Source organism: Carcharhinus amblyrhynchos, chromosome 9 (genome assembly GCF_965287045.1).
Source record: "Carcharhinus amblyrhynchos chromosome 9, sCarAmb.v2.hapA, whole genome shotgun sequence".
Classification (NCBI taxonomy): Eukaryota; Metazoa; Chordata; class Chondrichthyes; order Carcharhiniformes; family Carcharhinidae; genus Carcharhinus; species Carcharhinus amblyrhynchos.
This window is the reverse complement of record NC_137332.1, coordinates 56,542,039-56,561,025: the sequence shown is the minus strand read 5'-3', so window position 1 is coordinate 56,561,025 and position 18,987 is coordinate 56,542,039. Positions and strand designations below refer to the sequence as shown.

Genomic DNA, 18,987 nt, shown 5'->3' with positions numbered 1-18,987 from the left:
AATGTAATGTCCAGAATCTTTGCCTGTGGCTGATCACTGTTGCCAATAGTGGTCTTGTCTTTTCTTCGTCCAACCTCTCCTCAAACAGTAATGAAAGATCCAGAATGTCCTTCTGTGGTTGCATGGGTAGAGCTTTCTGTGTGACGACTAGTTCAAACTGTTCCAGGCTGACATGGGTTTGCCCTGCGACTGGTCAATAAAGAAGCTGACAAGCTATATGAGCATTTCTGGCTTATACAGAACTCTCTTAATTGTAAATAATGTAGAAAGTGTCGATAAGTTATCTTCCATTACCTCAAAATGTGGCAGTCATCTGCCCTTGTACCTTGAGATGGGTTCCTCCTGGACTGTGAAGTTAAGTTATAGATGGTTGAGGAAATTCAGGCTTCAGCTACAGTACTGTACCAGAAAGAATTGACGTTGCTGCTCCATGTCCGACATAAAATTGGTTCCATGGCCATTGACTCTGATATCTGCACTCCAAAAAATCTCCTTGGATTCTGCAACCTCACCCAAGAAATGCACTATGTTCCTTTGCATTTTTTACTTCCTGGATTCTATCGATCTAATTTGGCTCCCTTTAAATTTTTGAGTAGGAGGCTTTCCGTTGTAGCATGCTGCTTTTAAATGTCCCGGCCCTTGGCAGGAATGACATGTATGGTGCATGTATGGTGCAGCATTCTTTACAGCCCAACAGAAGCACTGGAAAGTACTGCCCTCTCTTCATTCTAGGTCTGCTTTTAGTTGGTGTGCTGGTACCCCTGTTGCTCACAGACTGGCCTTAGTCAGTGGTTTGACTCCAGGAAGGTTCTTCATCACCCCAGATTAAAATTCCATTCTGCTTCTGAAGCTCAGCCTGTCTCACTAATTGAACTGCTTTGGATAATGTTAATTCTTCTTTGGACAAAAATTGCAAGAAGTCACATAAGCTTTTGTCAAGGACACCCATTGCTCTATTGTTTTGGATGAATTCCTCCTTTAGAGCCGCATGGTCACAACTATCAGCCAAAAAATACAGGCCATTAATGAAAGAGTCAATACTTTCTTTGAGTCTTGAAGGAGACTGTTAAATCTCACCCAGTTTTATAATGATGTTCTAAAGACTGTAATATGAAATGAAGGCCTTAACAACCTCCTTGCAGGTTTGTGTTTTCTCATTAACACACTGTGTTAATAGAATGTCATCTACGCTGATTTCAGTGGAATAGATGAGTATACTAATTTGCTGTTTATCAGGCTTCTGAGTTAACCCTGAAGCAGTCATTTACCTGCAATGCCAGTGTGCAGTTTGGCTGGTGCCTTCCATGTGGTCAGAGAAGTCAGGAAGAGGTAGGACTTCTGTCCATGACTTTAATCAACTGTCTTGGGACTAATTTGGTGCTTTTCCTTCTGATTCTTAGCTACAATTGTTCCCTTGCTGCTGTATTCTCAATGGCTTTCACTTTCACGTCATTTGCATTTTCATTAAGGATTCTTGCAATTCGGTTAGTTTACTGGTGCCATTATGAAGCATCATCAAAGAACGGCCCCAAGATATGTTAACAGAGATACTGAAAATTACGCATCCTGGAATCTCCAAACATTTATTACCTATGTACAAGTATGTACAGGGACAGAAAGGCACCAGGCTCCTTCCAAAGGCATCACTGAATTTGAGAGACATGTGACCTGACATCACTGGTGTTGCATATCAGCCATTAGCGTAATAGCTATTAACATTTTATATTCCATGATATGTAGTTTCTCATCAAGGCTTTGTAAATTGCACAGTTGTTTTCATTCATATCAGCTTATTCTTCAGGTGACAGTTGATTCTCTAACACCTTTTCTCCGCTAGATGAAGGATTTCCCTAGGCTTACCCTCTTTATCATTTTCTTCAAATTGTTTACCTAATTACAGTCGTTACCCAACCATACCTGGTCAATTCTTGATCATTTCACTTTACATTGATCGATTTCTTGTAGATTGCACATCTCCAATGCACAGAGCATCCAAACCTTTTGTCTTGAGGTGATTTGTATCTTCCCCAGTGGGGAAATTAAGGTTTTGTTTCTCACTTTAAAAATAAAGCTTAGTCAAGTCTGGCAAGTTGTAATGAAAAATAATCATCTCCTCTGATCTTTGGATTCTGAGCCTCATCTTTGGCTTCAATTAGAACTTGCACTGAGCTGACTCCAAGAGGCCCAGTTTTCTCTTTTATGCCAAGTACATGTTTTCTTATGGTCAACAATGTTTAATTCTCGAGATTAGCCATTGTTTAACTAAAACTTGAATGTTTATTTCCCCAAACCCGTAGTGACTGTCCAAACATGTACATGTTCCTGTAAAAGCTTCACAACACCAGGTTAAAGTTCAACAGGTTTATTTGGAATCACGAGCTTTCAGAGTGCTACTCCTTCTTCAGGTGAGTGATGAAAGCACAGCACTCTGAAAGCTCGTGATACGAAATAAACCTGTTGGACTTTAACCTGGTGTTGTGAGACTTCTTACCGTGCCCACCCCAGTCCAACACCGGCATCTCCACATCCTGTAAAAGCTTGCCATTTGATAGTTAATCCTCTCTCATTTCCCAACCTCAACTTGTCTTTATTTAAACAATGCTGTCTTTATTTGTAGTTGCTGCTCCTCTAAACTTCCTTTCTGTCTCCTTTTCAGCATTCACACACACACATACAGCTTCCTAAATCTTAATGCTTACAGTCAAGAATTCTCACAATATTTTAATCTCAAATTTTCCCAGAATCTCAAAACTTATCTCTCAAAATCTTGATCCTTTCTTTGTTTTGGCATCATATGAATCCTATTTCATAATTTAATTGTTGTCTCTTATACTCTGGTGTCTTGGAAACAGACTTTGGCCTCTTTCGTTGTTTCTGAAAACAAAAATCAAAACTTCACTTGAAGGCTTTGAAAATTATATTTTTTTTAATGCAAATTCCATTTTCCCCTCCTAAATTGCTCTTTAATTCTCACAGCAAAATCTGTTTCAAGTATAATTTTTATTATTTCACAAATAATGAACAGATAGATACGGGAAATGTCTCTTAGTAGCAAATGTGGGCTGTTTAAACTCATTGTTTTAACTGGAACAAACCATATAAGCTCTGAAAACCCATAGACCTTTGATTCTAGTGTAAATTCCAGGAACTGCCAACCAATGAGTAACAGCAGTGATCCTACCAATGTATTTGGGGTCAAGAATAATCATCTATTTTGCATAAATTGAGCAAATTCATGATTCATAAGAGACACACCTTACTGGAAGAGAGAAGCCACAAGTTGCAGCAGATTGGTGTTGGATCTGGGAGAGCAGGCGTACCAAGGCCATGCTCAGATACACCACTAACCTGCACCCACCAGCACTTCCTCCCAGGATGCAACCTTGTTACTTTGTTGTCCTGATTGGTACCCCTTCCTCTAGATTCACATTAGAATTGTGCCAGAAGAGCCGAAGATTTTTATCCCAGAGTGCTTGAATCATAGCCATACTCACATTTAGCTAACTTTCAAAACTCAGTTTTGGAAAATGGTTTTGGACAACTCCATATTTTACTTTGAAGCACTTTTGTGTTTAATATGGCAGCAATTTCCAAAGGTTGTACCTGCATTTATGGATCATACACCATGTAGCACAATGATCTTTGATCAGAACAGATCATAGGATAACTATGAATATTAGGATATGAAAGTGCTTTATATCAAGGCTTTGCAGTTTAAAAAAAAGATTAGATTACTAATTTTGTGGTGTTTTTAATTGTGATTCTATTTACCACCCAGAACCTCCTCTCATTCAAACTCAGCCTGGCAATCTGGAGGTGATTTTGAATAATCCCATTATTCTTCCATGTGAGGCTACTGGCACACCAAGCCCCACTATTACTTGGCAGAAGGAAGGCATCAGCATTTACACAGCAGGTAAAATGGTCAGAACATTTGTCATTCCAAAAATGCATCTAAGAATTCTGGGAATATTCAGCAGATTGGCTGTATCAGGTAAACATTACACCACATTTCTAATAGAGTTAGATATGTTTCCTTTCATCTTTCAGAGTGGCCCAGTAGCACAATGGTTAGCACTACTGCCTCACAGCATCAGCGACCCAGGTTCCATTTCCCATCTTGGGTCACTGTCTGTATGGCGTTTGCACATTCTCCTCGAGTCTGTGTAGGTTTCTTCCGGGTGCTCTGGCTTCCTCCACAGTCCGAAGATATACGGGTTAAGTTGATTGCCATGCTAAATTGACTCTTAGTGTCAAGGGGACTAGCAGGATAAATAAATGGGGCTACAGGAATAGGGGCTTGGTGGGATTGTGGTCGGTGCCAACTCGATGGGTCAAATGGCCTCCTTTTGCACTGTAGGGTTTTCATGTTTCTATCTTAAATAATAGTTCCAGAGTCAATAAAGTCAATGCTTTGGTAACATTTCTCCACAAATCTAAGCTCAATTTATTTTCTGTGTGTTGTAATTCAGTGCTATTCAGGATAAAGCCTCAATGCTTTTGTTTATACAGGAGGAGATTACACCGTTCTACCCAATGGAGGTCTTCAGATTACTCGTGCTGCAGTAAAGGATTCTGGAACATACATATGCGTTGCACAGAACCCAACTGGTACAGCTTTGGGAAAAATAAAACTGAGAGTGCAGGGTAAGTTACAAAAAATGTAATTATTAAGGTGGCTTATTTTGAGAAGTGGCAGAGTATCTCAAAAGATACCTATAACATTTTTAAAAGTATTAAAATCAAGAGTAATGTTTTTATTAATTTTCTTTGGTGATTATTTGTGTTAGTGTTTGTTTTTGACGGTCTCTTTGTAGTGACACACAGCAGCTGTGGAAAAAGTGTAGTGTTCCCTGAGCATGCAAACCTTGGGATGAGGGAAAGTCAAACTGAGAGCCAAACACACTTGAACACTGGGACATACTATATGGTTTCCTCAAGCACAAACTTTGATTAGCGAATAGTATTCCAGCTAGGCAGGACTTCAGCTGTAGGAGTAGATTGGAGAAACTGCGGATGAAAAGGGAGATTTGATAGGGATATTCAAAATCATGAGGACCCTAAACAGTATAGATGAGGAGAAAGGGTCCCACTCATGACCAGATCAAAAACCAGAGGACAGTGATGTGGAGTGATTGATAAATGAATCACAAGCGACACAAGGAACATGATTTTACGCAGTGAATAGTTACGATCTGGAATGCACTGCCTGAGAGTGTAGTGAAGACAGACTCAACCAAGGCTTTCAAAAGGGAATTATGTGGCTGGTGGGAAACAAATTGCAGGAAAAGGCAGGGAGTGGGACTAGTTAAGCTCCTCTTGTAGCAAGCCCACACGGGCTCAAGAGGCCCATTTCAGCGCTTTAACCATTCTACAATTCTAACCAAAGTTATCTGATCAATAGTATATTTCTAATGTTGCATATAACAATGACTGACTGAATTTCAAAACATTTAGAATGTGTCTGAACAATATGAAAATGACCTCCATAAATACAAGTCTCTCCTTTGTTAATTGTTCTAGAAACGTATGACATTGCGTCACATTTTTTGAAAGAACAGTCAGAATGCGCCTAGGCACACATGCCAAGATCAAGAGAGGGCACACAAGGTGGCAAGAGAGCGGGTGGGAATATATAAAAGCGGGTGAAGATGAAGCTGAGCGCACAAGAGCAAGCGAAGAGGCATGGAGGCAAGCGATAGAGCTTGAGACAGAAAGGTTGCAGACACAAGAGAGAGTTGGCATACATGAGGAAAGGAATGCCTGGGCAAGAGAGGGCACACTTGAGAAAGGAAGGGGGTGTGCAAGCACACACGAGAGAGGAAGACAATGGATGGGCACACTTGAGAAAAAGAGAAAGGAGGTGAGGGGGTACGTAAATGAAAGAGATGGAGAGGGCAAGCGATAGGAAGGGGTGCATGCGTGCACACGAGTGTGCACTGGAGAGAGAGATTGTGTGTGCGTGTGGGAGAGAGAAATGTGTGCGCATGTGAGAGTGAGTGAATGAGTGTGTGCGCACGGGGGGAGTGAGAAAGAGTGCGCATGCAGGGGATTCAGTATGTGTGCAGGTGAGAGAATGTGCACGGGACAGTATGTGTACATACCCAATAGGGTGGAGAATGTGTTCATGAGCGGGAGTGAGTGCCTGGGACCAGGTGCGTGCATGGTAGGAATGAGTGAAAGAAATTGAATGTTCATATTGGAGTGTGTGTGTATGTGTGTGCGCAGCAGGATGGAGAATAAATGCACATGGGGCTAGGGGGTGCACAGGCAGGATTGACTGTGTCTAGGTGGTGTGTTTGAGAGAGAGTGAGCACGCACATGGGATTAAGAGAGCGTGTGTGCGTGTGTTTGTGTGCAGGCCCTCTTGCATGCAATATAGTGAGAGTGTGCATGCTTAATTAAGAGTGTGTGTGTGTGTGTGTGTGTGTGTGTTCATGTTCATGCATGGGAATGAAGGTTGCACGTGTGGCATTGAGAGAGTATTTGTGTGTGTGAGAGAGTATGAGAGAGTGTGAGCTTTTGCCATACTCCCTGTCTGGGGTTTCTCACTGATTCGCACACACCTTATAGTGGGTAAGAGTGAATAAGTAAGCATCCTGAGACTGCGAGTGGGCATAACATTCTCACCCTCTGTCACCTTTACTAATTACTCTTTTTGAACGTTTAATTGTTGAGACATTACTTTGCCCAGGAATTCAATCTTTTTTTAACAGCTCAATTTATTTAGAAATTCAGTTCAGTGTCATGCCAAACCTTATCCTTCCAAAATTTGCCCTTTAAGTGAGAAAAATTGCAAATGTGCTCACCACCCACCCCATCCCAAAATTTAGATGAGCCTGATCTGCAATGTACAATAATAACATTTTGCGTACTGTGCCTAAATATTTCTATAATTTAATTGAAGTTAATACTTTCTCTTTTTTAAGTGCCTCCAGTTATAACACCCCATCCAAAGAACTACATTGTTGCTTTGGATAAATCAGTCACCATGGTCTGTGAGGTCAAGGGTTATCCAATTCCTGAAGTCACCTGGAACAAAGATGGAGAACAAGTGACCGAGAGCATTCGTCAGAGGATCCTCAGTACTGGTGCCCTACAGATTGCCTTTGTCCAACCTAGTGACACTGGACGATACACATGTACAGCATCTAACCTTGCAGGTTCCAGCAGTTCAGTCATGGTTCTGACTGTTCACAGTGAGTGTTGTTCTGTGTTCCGCTATCCACATTATATTTTGCTTTTAGAGCATTTAGAATTCTTCAACTATTAATAAAATTAGGTTAAAAGAAACACCTGGACCAATTTGTTGTGGCAGTTTTCAGGCATGAATGAAGCAGTGAAGCAAGGAAAGTAGAAAAGCAGAATCTTAACACTTTGTTCCCAAGCACACCAGAACCGTTATGATTGTTCATGGGGGCCCTTGAAACGTGAAGATCTAATGACATCAATGGATCACTGCTGCAATTTTCATACATAATGTGCAGATTGTGCAGCATGCAAGCTCTATCGTTGTGAATGACCTAACTAGCACTCCTTGAAGAAATCACTGTAGGCTGGCCAAGCCAACCAAAAACAAATAACTTAAGAAGCAATTTCCGTTCTCGTAACAGGAACATGAGTCCTCCTCCTCAACCCCACAAAAATTGACCAAACCAATGCCAATCTCTCCGAGGAGTTCTCTGAGGATTCCTTCTTCTTCCACCTTCCCTTCACCTTGCCTACATGGCTGGGGCCAGCTCTGGAGCCATTGGATCTTTGTCCTTCTGTGCTGCTTGAAATGCACAATGTGGAAGCAAGACATGATGGAGAACTTTGATTGTGCCTCAGATCAACTCCAATCAGGAGGTCTTGCAATTTATTCACTGCTATTTCAGAATTATTAGCTCAGGTGGTTCCATATTACAAGTTGATGCGGATATAGGCTTGCATCATAGAGTTAGAGATCGCAAGCATGAGGTCAAGGAGGGAGACACTAGGAAAAGCGAAAAACTTGCAAAAAAGCAAGGAATGAAAGTGGAAAACAAACTGCTTAGTTTTCTGTCTCCAACTCACGGTCAGAAAATGATATTAATACAGTACTATTCACCTAACTGCGCTTCCTTCAGGCTTGGTGAAAAGTATAGACTTCTATCAAATAAAAGAAAACAAACTATATGTGAGAAAGGTATCAAAGATTTGGAGATCCAACATACATACCACAATGATTTTCACCCAGTATATTCCATGTGCTGAGTTCATGATTTGTACCTGCTGCCGTGAGCCAGCAATAAATTGTATTTATTTACTCAATCTGCCTTGTACAGTCCCACCAACTATCCGCACTGCAGACACCGAATACACTGTGATTGAAGAATCTCAGGGAACTTTGCCATGCACTGCTGATGGTGTTCCTGAACCAGTGCTTACCTGGCAGAAAGATGACACAAACCTGCATGACACACCAAGAAAGTACAAGTTGATGCAGTCAGGAGAACTCATTGTGGAAAATACAACGGTAAGATTAGAGATCAGTTTTGAAAAATGTTTTCTGTCATTTGCAGATTAAAATGTAAAGTCACACCAGTGCAGATTTTTACTGAATTCAAATTTCACCATCTGCCATGATGGGATTCAGACCCGAGTTTTGATGGAATTGTGAGACATCATTGATATTTTATTTAAAGTTAACTGGACAGTAATTGACTGTAAAGGGCAGGACTTTATCTCAGCTTTGGCTCAGCTGGTAGAACTCTCACCTAAGAGTCAGAAAGTTGTGTGTTCAAGTCCTGGAGCCCAGAACTTGAGCATATTAATCAAGGTTGACGCTCTTTTCAAATGAGCTATTAAAGCATGCTCCCATCTGTCCTGTCAGAGGGATGTAAAAGATCTCATATCACCTTCAAAGAATAGCAAGGCCATTTATCCTGGACTCCGAGTCAATATTTAACCTCAGTCAGTGTCATATAAATAGATTATCTAATCATTGTGAACTTGCTGCGTGCAAATTGGCTGCTGTTTTTCCTACTTACAGCAGTGACTACATTTCAAAAATATTTCAATGGTTGTGAAGCACTTTGGGATGTCCAGTGATCATGAAAGGCACCATATAAATGCAAATAATTATTTAAATTTTCACCTCAATTGGTTATTTCCAGTTCAATTTCTGATGCAATCCAAAGAAGTGTTTGCAATTTTGAAGATGTGTAATAGCAATAATGGTAAAGCTACAAGATCAGGTAAAAGAAAAAAACCTACACCTGTTACACAGCACCTATAAATATCACAATTTTAAATGAAATTGCATCAAGAAACACAAACTCAGAATTTCTAGTACCTGTATATAGTCATATAAATATTTCATATATAATAATATAACCCATTTAAAAGATTATGATTCATCTTTGTATTGAACTGTGAAAATATTCAACATGTATTAATATTTATCAATGAGGAGGCAGTGGCATGGTGGTACTGTCACTGGACTGATAATTGAGCACTCCAGGGACTCGGGTCTGAATCCCCATGGCAGATGGTGAAATTTGAATTCAGTAAAAATCTGGAATAAAAATTGACCATGAAACCATTGTTGATTGTTGTAAAACTCCATCTGGTTCATTAATTCCCTTTAGGGAAGGAAATCTTCCATCCTTACCTGGTGTGGTCTACACATGACTCCAGACCCACAGCAATGTGGTTGACTATTAAGTGCCCTTCGGGATGGACAATAAATGCTGGCCTAGCCGGTGATGCCCACATCTCATGAATGAATAAAGAATAATTCCTCCTGGCTTTGCCATTGATCTGTGCTAACAGTATTCATTATCCAAGTCATGTTTAGCATGAATTTGTCAGAACCTCACCAAGATGGTCTACAGCACGAAATTTTTAAAAAATATTTCAATGGATGTAATTATTCATTTTGTTGGCTGTGAGTAATAATTGGAATAATTATCAGGAAAGGTAACTGGAGGAAACACTAAGCCAAGCACCAGAAGCTGCCTAAAGATTTGTAGGTACCACAAATAAACCAGAGTGTTTTAATGAGCTTCATTGCTCCACCTGTGTATGTTAGTTCAGTTAATTGACACCATCAGCTCAGTATCTCCCAACAGCCAGACCCTCTCTGTAACCCTTCGATTCCTTCAACAGTAACAGTTCTTGGGATTTTTTTAATGATACCATACCAAGTCTATATTGCATAATGTGTTAACAATAATACACTATATAACACATATCAGATTTTACCAGAGTTCCACCTGAAATAAACAGTAGGTCTCCAGTTCTGCTGATCATCAACTCGCACTGACAGTGGAAATATCAGTAGCTCCGATCATCTCATTTTCTTGCCTGAAAGAGACAACAGTGGAGCAAAATTAAGGCGAAACCAGGATTTTCTATTTGTGCCAAAAACATGATTGTAATTTTCTCTTATTCCCATCAGCCTGATGACACTGGTAGTTACACATGTACAGCTACCAACGTGGCTGGTCGAGACTCCAAGACCTTCAGCCTGACTGTCTACATCCACCCAGCTTTTACAGAACTGCCTGGAGATATATCCTTAAACAAAGGGGAACACCTTGCATTGAGCTGTGCAGCGAGAGGTATTCCCACACCCAAGATCACTTGGACGTTCAATAACAACATTGTACCTGGTGAGAATAAATATGCTTTAGATGTAGCACTAATCCATACAAAAAAGCTTTGCATTTCCCCAAATCAGTAGCCAATTGTTTTTAAATGATTCCTGGGGTTTTTGCCTCCATGGTATTTTTTCTCTAGCAACTAATTCCAATTGTTGATCATTTTTCTAAAATTTACCATTTAGTAGTTTGTTCATGTGCTTCTTTGTCCTGCCAAAAACAGCATTTAAAATTACTCTTTGTCTCTATTCACTTTCTCTGGACAAGTTTTTGTTAAACTATTAAATATTTTTTCTAGCCAGCCAGCCACCCACTCATCTCAACTTTCCTGTTAGGTTTCCCTCTTTCTCAGACATTGGATGTACACTAGCAAACATTTCTTTGCACTGAGGACTACTCCTGTAGTCTGCGTTAAGAATTTCAGATAAAGGCAGGACAGGGCTCTGCTGTGAAACCTTCAGGTCAAACAAATAGTGACCCCCTTCTTGTATACGCTGACCCACGAAAGATGACCACCTAAATGAGGAACCAGAATTTCTCTGGCACCTGTGGAAGAAAGCTCAAGCATGAGTCACTATCTTTAGCAGAAGAGGAGAGAAAATTGGGTAGAGAGGGAAAAATGAGTTACAAAATGGTTAGGCCTCAACTGGACAACCCTGGGTATCACACTTCAAGAAGAATGTAATCCTTAGAAAGGGTACAGAGGATGTTCCCCAGGAAGATGCCTGGGATTAGGGATTCCAATTATGAAAAGAAGTTGGAACAGAGAAGTTTCAAGATGACGAGTTTTGATAGAACAAATGGAGAAAAATTATTTTTGCTGATGAGCGGGTCAGTAATCAGCAATTTAGGTCATCAACAAAAGACCTAGAGAGGAGAAGAGGCTTCTTTTTCAATGGAAGTTGATTCCGCAGATAATTTTAAAAGAGAATTAGACAGGCACTTAAAAGATGAGGAATTTACAAGGTCACAGATAAAAATATGAGGTGTGGGACGAAGCACAACTGCTTATTCAAAGAACCAGCACAGGACTAGACAACCTTCCTCCACAGTAAGATGTTATGATTCTGTGAAGATACAATAATTAAAATAAATCCATCAATAATTTACCATTTTTACAGAATGAAAAAGCAAATCTGAAAATGTATTGAGTAATAAATATTGAAATCATTAATTCAGAAATCGAGAAACGGATCTGATAATTTCATCCTCACAAATAAACACATATTTTATTCCTACAGCCCAGTATGATAATATCAATGGACACAGCAAATTGGTCATTGAAAAGGTATCAAAGGATGACTCGGGCACATACGTTTGCACAGCAGAAAATAAAGTGGGATCTATCAAGGCCATTGGATCTGTATATGTCAAAGGTGAATTGAGGAAGACCTGCAAATTCCTTTGTTTTGTTGCACATGTTGGCCTTTTAAGTACTATTCACACGAGTGAAGTTTGTTTTAACTACATTTCCAGAATTGGAATTTCTGACCAAGCCCTCTTAAATATTGAAATGTCCACAGAAAATGCTGAGGTTATACAGCAGTAAGGTACGAGCATCTATAAAGAGATTAAAGTTTCAGGTACATGTCAAAATTGGTCCATCTGAGTCACTGGGTGCCTGCCAAGATGGATAAGCAATTTTATGAATCATGTGAATGCTGTTTTTCTTTCCATCCCTGATGTGGGCGTTGCCTGTAAAACAATAGAATGGCTCTTTTCATAATGATATAAGAAGAAAAAGCTAGTTCATCTAGTTTATCTGGTAATAGCTGTTACAGAATTAAAAAGCAAATATGGAACTGTGCTTTGAGGAATACAATGATGTATTGAAGTCATTAATTCATTATACCTGATACTATTATTTCTTTTGCTTTCTCAGTACAATTAATGCAACAAAGTTAAAAGGGGTCACATGATGGAATTTTCATTAGTTCTTGTATAAATATGAAAGCATTTTTAATGGGTGCAGAAAGGCCAATTGAGTTGTCAGGGAAGTTTTACTGGCATTCTCAGCATTACTTCAACAATAATTTCATACATATACATTTTAGGGGTACATTTCCAACTCCACACTTCCTCGTGCATTGCAAACACAAATTGGTAACCTGTCCATTTAAATTATTAGTTAGCAAATCGTAAACAGCAGCTCTGAATTTCCAGCAAGCTCCTTAAAAACCTGCAAAGTTGGTAAAATTATATTTTCAAGGAAAAGTGTACAGAAAATTACCATGGCTCAGATAATTTATTTAACAGTTCTGCGTATGGTGCTTTCATTTCATGGTCTGTCATTCAGTAATTAAGTCCATCATTGGTTTTGTTGAAAATTAAACATTGTCTGTTAACACCGCAGAGCCTCCAATCTTTGATGGTGATTTCAATCCAAATCGCATTGAGCCTCTTGGCGGCAATGCTATCCTCAACTGTGAGGTCCGTGGTGATCCACCTCCCACAATCCAGTGGAGTAAAAAGGGAATCCATATCCAGATCACCAACAGGATTCGCCAGCTCCACAATGGCTCGCTAGCCATCTATGGTACAGTGGTAAGTCAGTCAACAGATATTGGAAAGGTGATATAGAATTGATTGTTTAGTCAGTATCAAATAGTTAATATCATGACAATCTTAAAACTAATAATCATGCACGATTTCATGATACTGACTGTAAACAGGATGTTGCATGTATTAATGTAACTTCAGAAATTAACCCACCAGAATGAAACCCTTTGCTTAAAATTGTAAGCACAATATTTTACTGTATTATTTGGCTACCAATTTAAATTCTTTCCAAGCCTTCCACCAAAGTGTGAAAAACAAGGACAGGAGTCAACTCAAATTCTCTTAACAATCTTCCCTTTATTTAACTTTAGATAACAAACTCAAATTTACAACAGTTGCAGCACTTTTAGCTTTTTTACTGAACTTTAACTCTTAACTAAACATTAACTCTAATTTTTTAACTAAAAATAGATACTACCCGGTTTAGGACAAAATGGCCAGGTCCATTCCCAATATAAATTCTGTGTTCGTGGTCTTTTGCTGAAGATGTTCTTCAGGATACTCTTGCAATGGCTGATCTCTGAGTTACTGCTGGAAACACAAGGCTGAACATGTGCCTTTATCCCAATACTGTCCTAACCTTCCAGAACATTCTGTGACACCCAGCCAATGGTGTAACCGGAAACTGATCACATTGCTCAACCAGGCCAATGGAATTACTTGCAAATGACTCCATAATACTTGCTCAAGCCTGCATGTAAGACACATAGCTTTATTCCCCAACGGCACCATCAGGTCTAACTCAAAGTAAACAATTTTCCATATGTGATCAACACAGGAAGTGTCAGGTCACAGCTCACAACTCAGACCATAGCAACAGCAACTTCACAACCTGTATCTGTTTTTGACTGAAAATCCCAGCATGTTTAATTCTGCCAGAATTGTTCTATAAAATCGATATTGCCATTATTGTTGTTAAATTCATTGTTGCAGTCATTCCTTCCCTGTCCACAGGTGCCAAATTCCATTGTGATATGCTGACAAGGCAGGTTTGATATTGCACTATTCATGGATACCATTCAGTCAGAACATATTGCCCCAAGAGTTTGTTTATCCAGAAAATAACTTTGTTAATTGGCAATAAATTATTCTTTATAGCATAGTTAATCTGTTGTGTCTGGTATCAGTGCTGTCAGATTCAGATTAAGATTTAGAAGGAAGTGTTTGTATTTGAAAAGTAGCAGCCCTGAATGTACATTCAAAATGCATAAATTTAGATTCATCCTGCTTTGTAATTTTCTGTTCCATCTCTAGAATGAAGATGCAGGGAATTATAAGTGTATTGCTACAAATGATGCTGGTGTGGTTGAGCGCAGTGTGACCCTGACTCTGCAGAGTAAGTCTGTGTTATTGCATTTACTTAACAAGTAATTTATACACTAAAACATTCATGGCCACCATAAAAAAAAGTGGTTTTTCCCATCATGAAGGAATGCTATTGTAAATGGACATTGATTTATTTTGGTTAAAAGCACTTCTCTTAATAGTTTGGGTCAATTTTAAATCAGTCAGAGCTACAGTGAGTAAATCTCACTCTGTTCAAGATTAGTTTTGAGACATTCCTACATTGTTTAAAATATGACTAAATCCTTCAGTTGTTTCTGCTTTATTACAAGTCTTTGAATGCTGACTTCCCATCAGCAAAAGACTTCTCCATGTCCATGAGATTAAATGGTCTTCTTGCAGATTTTTTGGACATTTCCAAATGATTCTAAAGGGTATATTTTCAGCCCTGATACAGAATATCCAGGTCATATGATGCATTGCCCAATGTCCCTGTGTATTGAACCAGTGCTTAAGTCAACTATTTTTTCATCTATGACTCTGGATCTACCACTGAATTGAATACAACACTGTAATCACAAACAGACAAGTCAATTTATATAGGGGTATTTTTATCAAAAATGTGAGCATGGGATATTAATTGTCAGAAAGTTGATACAAACAAAAATGTGGTGCACACAGGAATAACATTTTGAATGTGGTTTATTGTGTCTTAAAAGAATCTATATTTGTTGCAAATTATTTAACATTTCTTTAATTACTCATCATTGATTGTTTAACTTTTTTTTAGTTTCCCAATCCATCTTAGCCAACCTATTCTTCATAACTGCATAAATTGCTTTACTTTGGGTTAAATTTTGGGATGAAATAAATCATTTTCAGCTTCAGTATAAAATCCTTTCATACTATGGTGGTACTGTATCTTTGAAGCCTGGCCATCCCTCTTTCCTTGTAAAGTTCTTGTTGTTTTGCTTGATTTTGAATACTGTAAAGCTGAAGTCTTTTGCCAAATCTCCATCCCAGTGGATGGTGTTTCCTGCTAACTGCCCCTACAACTGTTTGGCTGGTAAGTTTCAATCTATCCTTCCTAAACTAAAGATAACATAAGAACTAGGAGCAGGAGTCAACCATCTGGCCCCTCGAGCCTGTTCTGCGATTCAATAAGATCATGGCTGATCTTTTTATGGACTCAGCTCCACTTACCCACCCGCTCACCATAACCCTTAATTCCTTTACTGTTCAAAAATATATCTATCCTTACCTTAAAAACATTCAATGAGGTAACCTCAACTGCTTCACTGGGCAAGGAATTCCACAGATTCACAACCCTTTGTGGGAAGAAGTTCCTCCTCAACTCAGTCCTAAATCTGCTCCCTCTTATTTTGAGGCTATGCCCCCTAGTTCTAGTTTCACCTGCCAGTGGAAACAACTTCCCTGCTTCTATCTTATCTATTCCCTTCATAATCTCATATGATTCTATAAGATCTCCCCTCATTCTTGAGGGGAAGCTGACCTTCCTAAACTAAAGCGTCATGTTAAGGCAGACACAGGGTTAATGTGGGACTGAGTATTGTACTGTTCACACAGTGATGTAAGAAGGCACATGACCAGACTTGTGGTCAGTGTGGTGCTGAGCAGTGAAGTGTTAAGACCTAAACATAGAGATAGCGCCTTTTCTGTAACCCTTACATTGTGTATGTATATATTTAAAACTATTTTTAACAGATGTTGAATGCTACTACAGAAAAAGCTGCATTAGAGCTATCAGTAGTGACAAAGAAATACATTGAAACGCAGAGTCAGAAATCAAGAGTTAAACAAGAAAATAAACAGTTGAAAGAACAGCTAATTGTTCTTCAAAATTGAGATCAAGCACAGTGCATAACCCTTCAGCGGCATGAAGAAATAAAGACTACCTTAAGCAATGGAATGGTAGAACAACAGACCTTCACACACTGCAAGGATCTCTCAGGTCAGAGTTTGTCCTCTGGCACATTTTGAAGTGGGATAAAATAAATTTAATACAAACTTCGAAACAGCTGAGAAGCCAGTTTTCAGAGAAGGTACAAGAATCTTCAGTACTCTGGAGGAAGCTGACGAGTACAATAATGAGACCACGGCACTGAAAGAAACAGTTGCACCTTTGGAAGAAACTTTAGAAAAACATTACTTTCCCAAGTAGGTATACAAAGAGATAAAAATCCAAAACATGGAACGGCAAACAAAAGGAGGTGTGAGATGTTTCAAAAATAATTGACAGACATGCAATTACAGAATGTGAGCTTGAAGATTAGCATGGAGAAATTATACTCTGTCAAGGAACGGCTAACCAGTGTAGAAAATCAGCTTTCACGTACCAAAGCTGAATTCATTAAGGAAAAGCAACAGCTGATGAGAAAACTGGCATGCTGCTCACAGGAAATACAACACTTAAAAAAGAGGACCCAAAACACTTAAATTATTAACTTGTAGAAACAAAGCTAGATCTTCAATTAAAAATCAATGAATTTTAAGCATCAGATGTCCCTAATGAACATTGTGACAAATGCCTAGGACCTCCGAGGTAAAGCAGCAAACAGATCTTTAAGCTGATGGATGTCATCCATAACCAGCCTTTCTCTCAGGAATGCCTGTATAGCCTTGGATTTCCTTCAAGTGGTAGAGAATATCAAAACTACCACCATTGTTAGACAGCCAGAACAGCATGGGTCTTCAAACACTAAAGACTCAGATTTCATATCGATCGCTCTCCTCTCTTTGCTGAGCAAGTTTTTTTCATTATCATTCCAGGTCCTGGAAAGTCCCCACTGGTCAGACCAAATTATCATCCACGAGATTATCATGATACCTTCAGTGAAAGCAGAACCAGAGAATAGTTAGCAGTCTAAGAAAATCCTATCTCCAACTACAACAATAGTACAAATGGTTGACACAACAACCACTGTGCATTCGCTACAACTTCCACAGTATGCCACAGTCAAAAGGGATACTGGAACTGGGCACCAATCTCTCACCATTGACAACAAAACACAGAGGTGATGCACCAAGGTGCCTTCTTCTCACCACAGGAACACTCTTCCTCAACCTCAGAAGGCTTTGAGAAGACCCACATGGTGAAGAAGAAAAAACAATGCCAAGGTGACAACACCAAGTCTCTACACCCTGCGATGAACGATTGAGAATAACAGCAACTATGGATCAATGCAACAGCTAAACTGACCAGGCATGGTTCAACATAAAGCAATGGAAATAAAAAGTAAAAGCACACCTAAATGCCAGTCCAACCTCAGATCTAACAGTAAGAAATCGAATCTCCAGAGTCTGCCACTCTCCCAACAGAACAGCAAATGAGATATGAAAAGGTTATAAGACCTCCAGACTGAATCTCTAACTTCAAGGACTTGAAGGGGGGAGATTGGGTAGTGAGATTGTTGTTAATGCTGTAATAGCAATAATAGTAGCATAGCATTAGGACTCATAACAATGCAAGACATGAAATAAACTAGTGTAACCCTATATCTAATGGGACAAACACTGGGGGCAGTGGGTGGAGAGGGGGTCTGGCAAGTACAAGGTTAATGTGGGTCTGAGTACGGTATCACCAATAAAATGATGTAAGAAGGCACATGATTCAGACCAAGGGTCAATGTAGTGTTGAGCAGTGACACGTTAACACCTAAACGTTGAGATAGCTCGTTGCCTGTGCCCTTTATTATATAGTTATAAGTGGTTAAAAAGAATTTTGGGAGTTAACTTGCTGAAGGCTAGGAAGATTTCTTTAACGGGTTCTGTAACCAACACTATCTCAACAATTCCTACCCACCTTACACCATCTGGCTCCCTTTCCCTTTAAAGGCTTTGATCACTAATATCCATTCAGTTCTTTCTCTTTATTGTTTTCCCTGCTAAGAGTTTCTTTCAATAATGTCCACAGCCTTCATCCCACCACCTCACAGTTTATCTTCATCTTATGTTGTTTTATTGAAGATGTCCTTCTCTGCAGTGGCTGAAATGTGACTAATAATCTTAGCTGTCTTCACCACCATTTTCAGTACGTATAATGTATACTGAGCTGTGACTAAGATTAGGACAGATTAGATTGGAGGCTGCAGGAGCTACACTACTCAGTGAGCTGACATTGAAATGACTGTTGAGGAGTTTAGGAGCAATGGCAAGTTAGAATCAAGAGGCCTGACGCATCCTACGCTCGAACCTCAAATGAAGTCCCTTTCCGCCAGCCAAAGGTACACTGTATCATTTTGTTCCTATAAAAAAAATTTTTAAATCCCTTTTGCTCCAAAAGGCAGGGTATGTGGATTGGGTGGGGGAAGGTGGGTGGTGGAATTTATTCTAGACACTCCATGTATTGCACCTGTGTTGAGCCATTGTTTGCACAGTAGACACTTTAGAGGTTTGCAGTGGTATAATGGCATCTGAGCCACACTAAACACAATGTTGATGAGGGCATTAGCGCACCTGCATTGAAACCACCAGAAGTATGCAAAATAGACAGGTCATG

The 18,987-nt window shown here is 39.4% G+C and overlaps 1 protein-coding gene across 1 annotated transcript in view; it reads left to right on the top strand.

Moving 5' to 3' along the window:
- Positions 1 to 18,987, top strand: part of hmcn1 (hemicentin 1) — a 543,993-nt gene that overhangs the window by 476,914 nt on the left and 48,092 nt on the right. The window contains exons 79-86 of the mRNA XM_080195726.1: positions 3,779 to 3,916; positions 4,513 to 4,647; positions 6,930 to 7,199; positions 8,307 to 8,497; positions 10,424 to 10,637; positions 11,867 to 12,001; positions 12,979 to 13,169; positions 14,439 to 14,520. Of these exons, the coding sequence (XP_080051852.1) occupies positions 3,779 to 3,916; positions 4,513 to 4,647; positions 6,930 to 7,199; positions 8,307 to 8,497; positions 10,424 to 10,637; positions 11,867 to 12,001; positions 12,979 to 13,169; positions 14,439 to 14,520 (1,356 nt within the window). The remainder of the gene's footprint in view (positions 1 to 3,778; positions 3,917 to 4,512; positions 4,648 to 6,929; positions 7,200 to 8,306; positions 8,498 to 10,423; positions 10,638 to 11,866; positions 12,002 to 12,978; positions 13,170 to 14,438; positions 14,521 to 18,987) is intronic.